Genomic DNA, 14196 nt, shown 5'->3' on the forward strand with positions numbered 1-14196 from the left:
TACCTGCTACTAATACAACCGCACTCAAACAAACTAACAGACCATGGTGTTATTGTCGAAATGAAATGGCATAACTGGAGGTATTGGTGGCATTCCAGGGCAAGCAGAAGGAGCATGGTTTGGATAAATGGGGAGAATCTGCAAGTGTTCATTGAAATCTGCCATTGATAACTTTGTAGATGCTTGGAAGGATGTCACTGTGCAGAACCTGGAGCATGCATGGAATCATCCTGAAGTCGATTGACTTCCAAGACTTCAATGTCCGACTCTTTTACTCAGTTTGTGAAGAAAGGCAACAGCATTCCAAAGAATGAAGTACGAGGGTGGTTTGGATGATGATAGTGGCAATTCTGGTAAAATGTGTATATGATAACTTACTTTCAACTTTTGATATAATTTCTGTTGTTAACATATTAATTTATTTTGTCTTATTTTATGTTTCACTATAGTCTTTTGTAAATATTTAAAACTAGGTATCTGGCAATTGTACTACCTTTCCGTCCTCATGGCGTCAAAAAAACCATGTAGGCTTATATTTGTATCAGTACGCTTGATAACGTCAATATGTATAGGTTGACGAAACAGCTGTCGTGTTTTTGTAAAAATACTGGAGTAAATGGAAGAACCCCATTATGTGTCCATTAGTAACCTGAACAATGAAGTGAAGAAAATAATTAGAAAATATGAATCAATTTCAAAAAAGCTGGTAAACAGTGAAAAAGCCATTATATATATATATATATATATATATATATATATATATATATATATATATATATATATATATATATATATATATATATATATATATATATATATATATATATATATATATATATATATATATATATATATATATATATATATATATATATATATATATATATATACGTATATATATATATATACTATATATATATATATATATATATATATATATATATATATATATATATATATATATATATATATATACATTATATATATATATATAGCATAATCTTCCATTATGCTACCAACTCGCTATATGCATTTAAAATCATATAGAATTCAAGTAGTTCATATTTGTTTGCATTCGGCTTATTTTTACTTGTCATTGAGCTCGTGCATCAGCTCTGACTGCTTTGCAGATCCATGTAGCCTGCCCCATTGTGTGCCTTCTCCAGTAGTTCAACATCGCCACTCAATGTACTCTGTCAGCACCAATCTTGGGTTGAAGCCCAGGATACCAATAAGAGCAAAGGCTTGTTTACAGTGCTCCACTGGATAGGGTTATTCAATGCTGTTAGTCTTAGGTTCTGGTTTCTCATTATAAGTATTCTTGCTTGCAACTTGGTGGCACAACGTTATTGCTATTGTACATAGTAGAATAAGTCCTGAGAGTGCCATGGAACCGACTATAATCATATCTTCTGATTAATCTTGTAAAAATAATAATTCATTTGTGGACAAACTTACGTTTACATTCAACCTTGAAATGAGCTAGTGTTTCTATAAAAAGTTCTCTTAACATTTTCTGTTCATGGCTCTGTGCGCCCCTTCCAAGTCAGCTTCAGCATGTTTGCACAAGGTGTAGATTTTTGAGTAGTCAAAATTTTGATTGCTCAGTTTTTTCTTTTAAAACCCAGCATGAAGACTGTGACAATATATATTTTAAATTGCTTGACCCTGTTTGGGGTCTGTCTTATCTGATATCTGGATTAATGAAGTCCGGCCTAACGCAGGTCAACTGTAGTTTAAGTCAGGAAAGATCCGTTAAATAAGAGGTTTTCCAAATGTTACTGAACATTACAGTAATGGAAGGGAATTAATGCATGTATTTATGGTATAAATTCAAATCATATTTAACCTATCCATTCATTTTTCCAACTGCCTCAAATTATATCTAACCAATACATTCGTTTATTCAGCTACATCACAATATCAAATTTCATCAGTGGCAATCCTAGCTTTATATCCTAAAGTATTCATCATCATCAACATTTTTACATCACTTTTGCCTTACTATTATGAGATGCATGGTCTTCACAGATAAGCCCACATAACTTTCATGCAAGTTGTCTGTCCTCAGGATTTAAATACACTTTACATACTGAAAAGCAACTTCAATGATGCATTTATTTTTTGTGACTATAGTACTGAACCTCAATAGATCCTAAATTCTCAGGATGTATTTATTTTTTTGTCAATATAGGACTGTACCTCAATAGATCCTAAATTCACAAGCTGAAACGCAAGATCTATTTACCGAATAGTTGAAGTCACTGCTGAGAAACATTGAAAAATCTACATGAAATTTTCTGGCATGCCTACACATGAAAGCAGCCACTTTTAAAGAGCAGTTTTATTATTTCCTTTGATATCAGACTCATCTTTTCCTTCTTTGCTACCTGGAATTTTGTTTTCTTTTCAATTTACTTTCAGCTTCTATTTAAAACAAAAAGGTCATGTGTGGCTGCAATTTCTCTTTTTTGCCTTTACATACCAGGAAGCACAGGAAAACTTTCAAATATGTACACTCATATAACCTACCTTAAAACCTCTCAACCTACCTTACACTAATGTGCATAAGAACAAATTTTCTTATTATCAAATATCTGTAAGTATCTGCTACTTATCTATGACAAAGGAAAATCACAGTAAGACTTCATTCACACTGACTTATATATTCTGATATATAAAGTAAAAAACATAAAAAAAGTAATTTAAGGACAACTCGTTTGTTTCACATACACACAATAACAATTCTGAATGGAATCTACAGCACAAACACTACACAAGACTTAAATTTTAGAATTAAAACTTATCCTTCCTTCTAAAAGTTAGAACAAAGAGTCCTTTTACATCAAGCCTGTTAATCTGCAATGGTTCTTTGATAATGTCTATTATGACCTATGCCTATCTTAAACATTGTTTTCCTCCCTATTGTAAAATACAAGAATCCTAGACTGCTGTAATGCAATGGCCGAGGTTATCTTGCCAAAAGTAGATATAATAAATCAGTTATCAGTTGCCTAGTATCTCCTTTAATTTCTTGTCAGTCATATCTGCCGAGCTCTGCACAACTGGAGGTGGAGATGTAGCATCTGCCTGATTGAGAATGTGACGTAACTGTAGTTCTAGATCTGAATTCCCACTTTTTGTACTGCCCTGTGTGCTGCTTGTGCTGGATGGAGGAGGAGTTGCCTCTTCTTGAGATGATGTACCTTCAATGTCAACCTGGAATACAAGAACATTTATTATGTATGCCATCCCCTAATCCTATACTATCTGATGTTTGGGACACCTCATTCTCTGTTACAGTCAAATTCCTTCTGAATATATTCCGTCTGTTAAAGAAGATTAAATAAGTACATATTCAAGATGCTGACAACCAGTCATTATGCAACTAAAGTTCACAAACAGTCTGCATGAAATTAATGCTATGCTGCTATTCTAACGCAAATGTTTTCATGACAATCTGCTCCAACAATACAAAGCTACCTAAAAATAAAAGTTTAAAGATCTACAGGTTACAACATTAAACAAAGGCAATAGCTAGGTCATTTTGCAGTTTATAAGTCAACAATATGCAAGTATTTATTCTGCAAAGAAAACTTATAGATAAACAAAAAAGAAAAACTGTCCTAATGTTCTACTAAGCTTTGAAAACCATCCTCTACCACGACTGAATTTCATTAATATAATTCTTATTTCTCAAAGAAATCAACAAGCAAACCATTCCATATAAGAAATGTCTCTTGAGAGGGAATGAAAAATGAGGAAATTATTTAGCATCATAACATCAAAGATTATCAGTGTCAATAATACTGATAACAAAATTAAAACTTTAAACACACATTTAAGTAATTAAATACTAGTATGATTGAAAATTTTAATTAAAAACATTAAGACTAGCTGCTGATATAAACTGGAAAATTGCATCAGCACCAACTGAAGTAACCTTTCAAAGAATCTTGGTAAGAATGTTTCTACCATCCCTATCACAAGGCTCAGAGAGGAAACTGATTTACAGTTCCCTAAGACAAGGGGCATTCAATTAACAAGTTGTTAAAATATGGTTGGTTTCTGCCAAGCATTGAAAATTCATGTGTTAGCTGTTGCATAATGTTATACTTCCAAGGAGAGACCGCACTCATAGTCTCTCACATCTTATCTTGATTGGTCAAGGGAGTTTCAATGCTGCGGCAAAAGATCACAAAGAGACCTTTTGATATCTGGCATGAAGTCGCTACATAAAAGTGGTATTTCCTTGGAAGTCTTGTAATTTGTCAGCAGCTTCTTTTGCTAATCTACCCACTTTATTTCCAAGAACACTTACATGTGCTGGAACCCAGCAAAACAATACTTTTGAAACCTGCATTAGAAAAGATAAAGCCATCCTAAAATTTTTTAGACTAATCGACTAGTTGAACTAAGAGCAATTGCTAACCTACCACCCTCCTCATTTCCAGAATACCTTCATGTGTTGGAATCCTGCAAAACTGTACTTCTATATTTCTGCATTTGACACAATAAAGCAGCTCAACAGTTTTTACAAATGACAAATTTTTAATTAATTTGTATTTTTCATCGCTAACATACCCGAGTCTTAATATTAAGATATATCTACTGGCACCAGCTAGAAACTGGTTAAAAACAATAAAAAACTATATATGCAAGGGATCTGTGGCATCTGGCATCTGATACATAGCTGAGGTGGAAGCAGGTCAGAGACCACACTTGAAACCTGTGACATATTTACAGGTATTCTCCTACTTGCAAAGGGGTTAGGTTCCGAAATATCCATCGTATGCCGAAAAAATCGTTATCTCGAATATAGCCTAGCCTGCACTAAGGTAATCAGTACCATCTTTACATATAGGGTAAAATACCCTAGACTACACGTTATACTTATACATATAAGGCAGAGTAAGTATTAATTTCAGCTAATTCTCTGGGTTGAATGCATAAAAATTCTTGATAATTCAGTACTAAGAGAAATTGAATAACATTAACAAGTTAGCCTAGCGTATACAATGATAGATACCAAGTTAAATCAGACTCAGATTCGGACTGATATTGGCATATCTGAGCGATACCTATCAGGCTGCTGACAACTACATAATTATGGAATAAAAACATAATGAATATGCATCTTTTCCATGAATCTTTTCAAAGTTATACATTACTCTATCCTGTTATATTGTATGTATTCTCATATTACGTATTGTATCATAAAATACCAACAAAGCGGTCAATGTTTTGGTTTGGAAATCAGCTGGTGGCAAATATGAGTTTACTTCATTGTATTTAACTCAATTCAGAGCAAATTGTTTTGCTGCTAGTTAGCATAAAAGAATATCTAGATACTTTACTTACATGAGACAAGGTCATCTTTTTTTTATACGATGTATTAATTTTAAGTTGAAATATGAATTTAATACGTCTCAGGAACTTAATGATTTTTTTTGTTAACAGACTGTTCTGTGGGCATGTTTATTGTGTAAGGAAAATTACGTGATTCCATTCCCTATTTTCACTTTATTTCTTTGTAGTAAGAGCTTTATTGTTACGTTATTTATCTTTTCTTGGCGTGAAAACAGCAGTAAACTGCATTCTTTCAAGAACTGAAGTTTTGATTAAAAAGATTCTCTCTCAACTTTATCTAAGGTTGTGTTTGACTGGATAAGTTTACGAGAGTTTTATCTTTGTTACCGATGCACAATAGCATTAGCAACTCGAAAAGTGTTCTCAGCTTCAGCTACAACTTTGTTTAAATTTAACAGTATGTTTCCTTGCTAATCTTTGATCTATAGCGAACAAAGTTATTACCTAAAAATATAACAGTCCTATTATACATAACATCATTTATAACATAACTGCGGTAATTGTTTACAATTGTATGACGGTTGAAATACAAGCCAAATGGATGTTGTCATCCAATTTGGTTGTACTTAGCAAAACGTTTCTCCTTCAGTTGTTCATGGCTGTACATACTTACCAAACGAGTAAAATGTTAAAACAAAACTTCATAATTCTCTTTTGCTTTTTTTTTGTATTTAACTTGCCTTTTTTTTATTTAACTAGAAGATGGGATAAAGTTAGGCTATTGTAATTTGGTCTGTCTCTCTTGTTGCTGGGTTGTATGCTGCTGGGCTACACCCGTTACGAGCAAAATTTAAAAATATTTTCAAAATATTGTTGTATCATTATTAATTGCTAACCCCGTAGTAAAATCGGATTATCGTAAGACAAATTATAGTAACTCGAACACTACCTGTAGTCTTTCTTCCCACCCAGAATAATATCTACGTAATTGGAGTTGCTAGAGGTGGGCAGTCAATGTTAAGACCTCAGGTTTGTTAGCTATGAAAAATACAAATTAAAAACTTGTCATTCACCTATACGCAGAACAAATCTTCGATCTTAACATTAGGATACTCACATTTGGAGGGAGGTACTATGTGAATCCTGAACTGACTGGAGGTTCAACACACAAGGTCATTCTTCTTAGAAATGAGGATTCTAAGGAACAGGACCTAAGCCTCTGAGACGTTAAGATATATGGGTATCTAACACCCAATCCAATGGGAGTAAATACGATGCAACATGTCCATATTCACTGCATATTACAGGCAGCCCCCAGTTAGCTCTGTTATCAGTTAGTGATATTTCGGTTTTATGGTGCTTGTTCAATACATTCATAAATGGGTTACCCTCCGTAGGGTTTATAGCACCGTTGTCTGGTTGTCGGTGGCTTAGGCTAAGTGTCGAGACCATCTCATAAAATACAAACAATGAATATGCATCTTTTCCTTGGCTCTTTTAAAAAGTTACCCTTCACTTTGCTGTATCCAATAATACTGTATGTAGTCTTATGTTACTATTGTATCATAAAATATGCAAGCAAACCAATCATGTTTTGATCTGGAAAAATCAGCTGTGGGCGGAGGTAAGATTATTTCTCCGTATTTAACTCAATTCAGAGCAACTTTCTTGCTTCTATTTAGTGTAAATTAATCCCTAGAAACTCTATTCATATGTGACAAAGTTATTTTTCATTATATGAGGTGTTTTTAAGTTGAAAATTGACTTAAATTCGTGAACTAGACTTAGTTATTATTTGTTAACAGATGGTGCAGTTGTCTGGTTGTTGGTATTTTGCCTAAGTGCCGAGGCATTCATAAAATACAAACATAACACATATGCATCTTTTCCTTAGCTCTTTTCAAAAGCTATGATTTACTTCACTGTATCCAATAATACTGTATGTAGTCTCATATTACAACATATAGAGTATCATAAAATACATACAAAGCAATCTATGTTTTGGTTTGGAAAAATCAGCTAAGGGCAAAGGCAAGGTTATTTTGCCCTATTCAACTAAATTCAGAGCGATTTTCTTGCTTCTATTTAACGTAAATAGATCTCTAGATACTATTTATATGGGACAAGGTTATTATTTGTTATATGAAGTGCTTTTAAGTTGAACTATGACTTAAGGGTATCGGCGGGGTCGGGGATTAATTTTGAGTGACGGTGTTCAAACTTGCACAGGTGTTACCTCTAGTTTGAATTAAGATGCACACAAAATTTCAGGTGAATTAGATAAAAACTCTTTTTTTAACAAATATTTTTCTTTAAAACATAGCATTTTTTATTGTTTTTTAAAGTGTATCTCCTTCCTTATTTATCATTCAATTTAAAGAAAAAGGTAATAGCAGAAAGTTTAATACCTATCAAATAAAACGGCAAACTCAGAAATCCAATATGTGATGTGTGCTATTTAAAAAAAATATTTAAAAAAATTAAAAAAAAATACCCTAAAATTATACATTAGATATTGGTAAAAAAAAAGTTTTGAGAAAAAAAAGAAAAATAAGTTTGCCGATGTGTTCTCTCACTATCTTTATTCCAATTGCTTTTTAGATTATTAAAATCCATTCATAAATAAGGGAGTTTTTAGAATTTGAATGTAGAAAATGTATGTTTTGAGAAAAACGCAGTTAAAGTTTGCTAACCAATTATTTTGCTTTCAGAAGCATATAAAGTTTCTTGGAATGGCGTACATGGCGTCTATTTCCTTCTTTTTTATAAGAGATATTATTCCCTCTAAAAAAAAAAAAAACATTTATCACTTAAACAAAATAGTTTATATTATTTTGGGGGGGTTATCGTAGAACGCCACTCTACTCTTGTGCTGCCAAGTTTTAGAAGGCTAATGAGCCCCTCCTTCATATCCTCCTTTTGATGTTCTTTGCTTCTTTTGCTTTCTTGAATGCATAGCAGACCTTCGTTTCCTGGTCTTCTCTTACATCTGAAGGCCTTTCAGGTTTTCTCCTGTCGTTTTTCTCATAATAGGCAGCAATGAACTTGGTGCATAGCCAATATTATGTTCCATTGCAGCAATATGCTTTGATATATAAATGAAGCTGTTGTTTCACCGATATGTTCTGTTTTCACACTTTCAGATGGCACCTCACACTTACACGTTAGTTTCAAGTCAACATCAAAACTGTTTTTATCAATTTCAAGTGTTATATTGCTGTCACACTGCCCGCAATACGTCGAACTAAAAGCGTCTTTTAGAGCTCTCAAGGGTAATGAAACTATTTCTCCATCATTTCTTACACTCAGAACGTCTTCTTTTTCAGTCATATAACTTCTCAATAAAAAAAAACTCCTTAGGTTGGCTCCTGATAAAACACTGACATCACCTGCTACATCAGAGACCGCAATTACATCTTGAAAATGCTCATTCTCTTCCTCCTCCCCCTCCTCATCATCAGATAACTTCAAAACAAAGTCGTCAGTGCCATCATCATCATCATCTTGATATATCTGCGCAAGGGAATAATAGATTTCCCTCGGAGCTTCGTAATAGGAAGTATTTGGCATCTCTTCCACATGGCAGGTGGCGACATGTCAGAAGCTACATTAGCTCTCTATACTTTTAGTTTCAAGATAAGTTTTGATATTATGAGAGCTTGCTTCCCTTCGTTTCCTAAACTTCTTTTTTGGCATGTTAGTAGTATATATAATACACAATTGATGTCTAAAAGTCTGAAGAAGTGTTGCAATTGATTGAAAATAACAAATACACGATTGCATAAAAAAAAAAAAAAGAATTCTCTCTCGAGACAAGTGGCTCGCGACAGTGTTATTCAGTCATGGGAAGAGTTGCCATCTTTATCAGGAAAACATATTGTACGGCATACGAAACAAAATGCAATGATAAGAAACTCAAATACTTGAAGAATGAATGGAAAATGAAATAGTAAAGCCACCCCTAACCAGACCTTTAATTCTCTACTTGGATGTGGCCTTTAAATTGGCCTTTAAACCATTTAAAAAGCTTCGTATCGATATTATCTTACGTGTGGCAATGGCCGGGACCCAGATGTATGGAAATATGACGATAACTCATTTTCACGAATTTGACCCAAATTCGCCAAAATTACAGGCCGCCGATACCCTTAAATATGCCTTGTTGTGAATTCGATTTGTTATATTATTTGTTAACAGATGGTGTCAGGATAATTTTTTTGTGAAAAACAGATTCCATTCATTATTTTTGTTCTACTATTTCATAATAATACGAGATTTACATATTTACCTTTTATCGGAGTGAGAACAGTAAAATGCGTTCTTTCATGACCAGTATTTTTTATTAAAATATTTTTTTTCCACTATTAATTGTGGTTGAGTTTAATCCATGTTGCTGATCCACGATAACTTATAGTCATTACCAGTGAGAATTTTTTTTTTCTTTTTTTGCTCTCGGGTTCAGCTACAACTGCAGCTTAAATTTAGCAGTACTAATATATTGTTTGCCAATATTTTCTCCATAGCAAATAAAAATATAGTAAAAAATACTTAAGTCCTGTTCTACTTAATTAAATCTTAAACTCTGAGCCAGTATTTCCGAAAGTGTCTCCTGTATGCCAGCGGCGTTCGGGAGTGAGCGCCGAAGCAGAAAAAGTTTTTTTTCAAAAAATCACAGCACACTTAGTTTTCAAGATTAAGAGTTCATTTTTGGCTCCTTATTGTCATTGCCTAAAGTTTAGTATGCAACCATCAGTAATGAAAAAATATCATCATATATAAATATTGGAATATATGACAGCGCAGAAAAAATTTCATATATAATTGTATACAAATCGCTCTGTGTGCAAAACTGTTAAAGCTAAGGAGTTCATTTTTTTTCACTGTTTTAAAAAATTCACCATAAATCGAAATATTGTGCTAGAGACTTCCCGTTTGTTGCAAAATGAAGATAATTGACTGAGTATTACTAGACTGTAAGTATTGTAGCTTACAACTGCAGTTTTCGACCATTTTGGTCGAGTTAAAGTTGACAGAAGGTCGAATTTTTTCTATTTATCGTTATTTATATGAAAATATTTCAAAACTGATAAAAGCTATAACCATGAGTTATTTTCTGTTGTATTCTATATGAAATTACGCACATTTTCATATATAAAACTTTATGTAACGGCTAATGTAAAACGGTGCAAACACTACGACAATCCAACGAAAGAATTTCTGATTTTTTCGGTAGAGTTGCCGAGCGGACATAAGGAAAAGGTTTTTTTTTTAATTCACCATTAATCAAAATATTGTGCTAGAGACTTCCAATTTATTGCAAAATGAAGGTAAATGATTGAATATTACTAGAATGTAAGAGTTTTAGCTTACAATTGAGTTTTTCGACCATTTCGGTCGAGTCAAAGTTGACCGAAGGTTGAAATTTTGGCACTTTTCGTGATTTATATAAAAATATTCCCAAACTGAAAAAGCTACAACCATGGTTTTTTTTTGTTGTTGTATTCTACATGAAATTGCACACATTTTCATACATAAAACTTTATGGAACGGCTAATATGAAACGGTGCAAACATCACGACAAACACGACAAACTGACGGAAGAATTTCTGATTTTTTTGGCATAGTTACCACACGGACGTAAGGAAAAAGTTTTTTTCAAAAATTCACCATAAATCAAAATATTGTAATAGAGACTTCCAATTTGTTGCAAAAGAAGGTAAATGGTTGAATATTACTAGAATGTAAGAGTCTTAGCTTACAATTGCATTTTTTTAACATTTTGGTCGAGTCAAAGTTGAACAAAGGTTGAAATTTTGGCACTTATCATGATTTATATGAAAATATTTCAAAACTGATAAAAGCTACAACCATGGGTTGTTTTTTGTTGTATTCTACGTGAAATTGCACACATTTTCATATATAAAACTTTATGTAACGGCTAATATGAAACGGTGCAAATATTACGACTAACACAACAAACTGACGGAAGAATTTCTGAATTTTTTGTCAGAGTTACCGCTCGGATGTAAGGAAAACGATTTTTTCAAAAATTCACCATAAATCGAAATACTGTGCTAGAGATTTCCAATTTGTTGCTAAATGAAGGTAAATGATTGAAGATTACTAGAATGTAAGAGTTTTAGCTTACAATTGCGTTTTTCAACCATTTCGGTTGAGTTAAAGTTGACCAAAGGTTGAAATTTTGGCACTTACCATTATTTATATGAAAACATTTCATATGGGTTGTTTTTCTTGTATTCTACTGGAAATTGCATACATTTTCATATATAAAACTCTATGTAATGGCTAATATAAAATGGTGTAAAAATTACAACAAAGTGACGAAATAATTTCTGAGATGTGTCACTGATGCTTTTTAGTGCGAGAAGAAAGAAATTCGTGCATGCGCGCCTGGGTAATGCTTGTAAACAAAACAACAGCTTGATCCATGAACTCCCAGCATCCCTCAAGGCGCGTGATTAAAAATTTTTTGCCAAGTAGGCCTATAACTATTTTTCTGCGAATATTTAAAAAAAAATTTTTTAGCGTCGACGTATTTTACGTCAATTAAGCACCCGACAGACAATTTTCGTTGACATAAAATACGTCCAATAGGCGTTTAAGGGTTAACATAACTAAAGTAATTTTGTACTATCGTACGATGGGTGAAGTGCAAGCAAAACGTTGTTATCAGCTTTGGTTTGGCTTTTGTAGCAAACAACAGTTTTCATTCAGTTGTGTATGGCTGTACCATTTAAGCAACGATTATAACATTACTAATGATACTTTTATCATTCTCTTTTGCCTTTTTAACTTATCTAATTAGAAGATATTATAAATAAAGAGATAGAGGTTAGCAGCATGCTAACAAAAAGTTTACGACACCTAGGTGCTAGGTGATGAGTCCTACTCAAATAACAATGCAGTGCTCTGATGGCCAAAGCAGTAACTCTTGAGGGTGGTTGTTAACAAATTCCTCAAGGTAAAGAAAAGAAAATTAAGTAAATATGTTATAGCGAAATTAGGGATTTTGAGTCTTAGCCACAAATTCTTGGACAAATTTGAAAGTTACGGGCCCCAACCTTGGTGTGTTTTACATCATAATGTAGACCATGGAGCTCTCCAACCCTTCGAGGAAGTCAAAGCCACAAGGAAAACTGTCTCCAGAGTCAGTTCCTAGTCTGACAATTGACACAAGGCCTTGAATGGAGCTCAAACGAGACTACTCAGCACCAGAATAAGGTCCCATGTTGGAAATTTGAGCTCCCTATGTGAACAAGACTGCTCAACGCTCTTGAACGACATAGAGATTTCCCAGGATGAACTGACATCCACATCTTTCAGAGGAAGAAATAATCCTAAGGTAGCCCGAGGGAGAGACGAAGACGATGAAGTTGACGATGATGACAAAGATGATGAAGAAGAAGACGCAAACCTATGTCATTTCCTCTCAGGGGTGCTGCAGCATCTCTCTCGAATAACATAGTCCAGTTTCTCCATCATAGCCTGAATGAAAACATCCAATAATTATGGTAGTAGCTGACTGTGACGTCATGGCAGCAGGCAGAGTTCAGGACATCACAGATACTGTTGTCACGGAATCCGTCGGACTCTGGCCCCGAGTCACTGGTCTTCCTGCTGGCAAGGAAAGAGTCGACACAGGATTATGAGTAGTTACCCAAAGCATTTGAGGTCGGGTGGGGGTGGGGGACTACGAGGGGAGCTGATACTGGCAGGTGTGAAGGCATGAAATGGGACAATAGGCCTTCCAGGGAGGGTACCCTTGATAGGCCTACAGAGGCCCCAACAGATGACACCTTTTGTGCATTAGAGCCTGAAACAAAGGAACAAGGTGGTGCTGCTTTCTCTCTCCCCGAATCAGCAACATTCCGGGCAGCATTATTTATAAAATCATCCTGAGTAACTCCCAATGCTTCTGAAGACAAATCAATGGAAGAAAGGAAGGAGACAAGGCATCAATGGATGATGAGGCAGTAGGAATATGTCTGGAAGAATGAGAAGCAGAAACGTCCACTTGGGGAAGAAGGAATCCTTCCCGAAATGGATATGCCGACTTCCTTTTACGCTCCTTCTTCTTGTAGTTTTTCCACTGCTCAACAGGCCAGGAACGACACTCCAGGCATGGATTGGAGACATTACAAAAATTAGAATGACACCTACTGCAAGTTGTATGGGGGTTTGTCTTAGAGGAAACCAAGAAGCATGAACACGGACACCCTGGGAGGCCAGGACACGTGTGCTGATGCTCACAAGACTTCTTAGGCTGGTTAGTAGAGTTGATGATGATACCACAAAACACACAGACACCTAAAGCACAGGAAATTAGAGAAAGAATCATGGGCTTAGCAAAAACTTTTTTGGGAGGAGGAGAGCAAAAGCAAATGGCTGCTCTCCAAGGCGGTTGAAGAAACACTAAATACATCACGGGGTTCAAGAATGGTCTCTGACCTGCTTCGACCTCAGCTACATATCTTATGCCAGATGCCTTAGATTCCTTGCGTATACATTTTAATTGTTTTTAAGCAGTTTCCAGGTGGTGTCAGAAGTTTTTCCTAATGTTAAGACCGAAGGTTTGTTCTGCATATGAACAACAAATGAACAAGTTGAATGAAAAGCTTGCAAAATACTTTGCAACTCTAAAATGATGACAAATTTTTCATTAATTTGTATTTTTCATAGCTAACAAACCTGGAAACTGGTTAAAAAGAATAAAAAATTGTAAATGCAAGGAACCTGTGGCATCTGGCCTTTGATATGCAGTTGAGGTGGAAGCGAGGCAAGAGACTGCACTTGAATCCAGTGACGCATCAGTCTTTCTTCAAACCCAGGAAGAAACATAAGAGGGGTGGCTAGGGTTGGGTAGTC

At 34.5% G+C, this 14196-nt stretch overlaps 1 protein-coding gene across 4 annotated transcripts in view; it reads right to left on the reverse strand.

Annotated features, from left to right (window-relative positions):
• Positions 1-2646: 2646 nt before the first annotated feature.
• Positions 2647-14196, reverse strand: part of LOC135219098 (bromodomain-containing protein 7-like) — a 339758-nt gene continuing 328208 nt past the window's right edge. For all 4 annotated transcript variants that reach the window (XM_064255538.1, XM_064255535.1, XM_064255536.1 and 1 more), the window contains one exon: positions 2647-3219. In XM_064255538.1, the coding sequence (XP_064111608.1) occupies positions 3007-3219 (213 nt within the window). In that variant the 3' untranslated portion in view covers positions 2647-3006. The remainder of the gene's footprint in view (positions 3220-14196) is intronic.

Source organism: Macrobrachium nipponense, chromosome 1 (assembly GCF_015104395.2).
Source record: "Macrobrachium nipponense isolate FS-2020 chromosome 1, ASM1510439v2, whole genome shotgun sequence".
Classification (NCBI taxonomy): Eukaryota; Metazoa; Arthropoda; class Malacostraca; order Decapoda; family Palaemonidae; genus Macrobrachium; species Macrobrachium nipponense.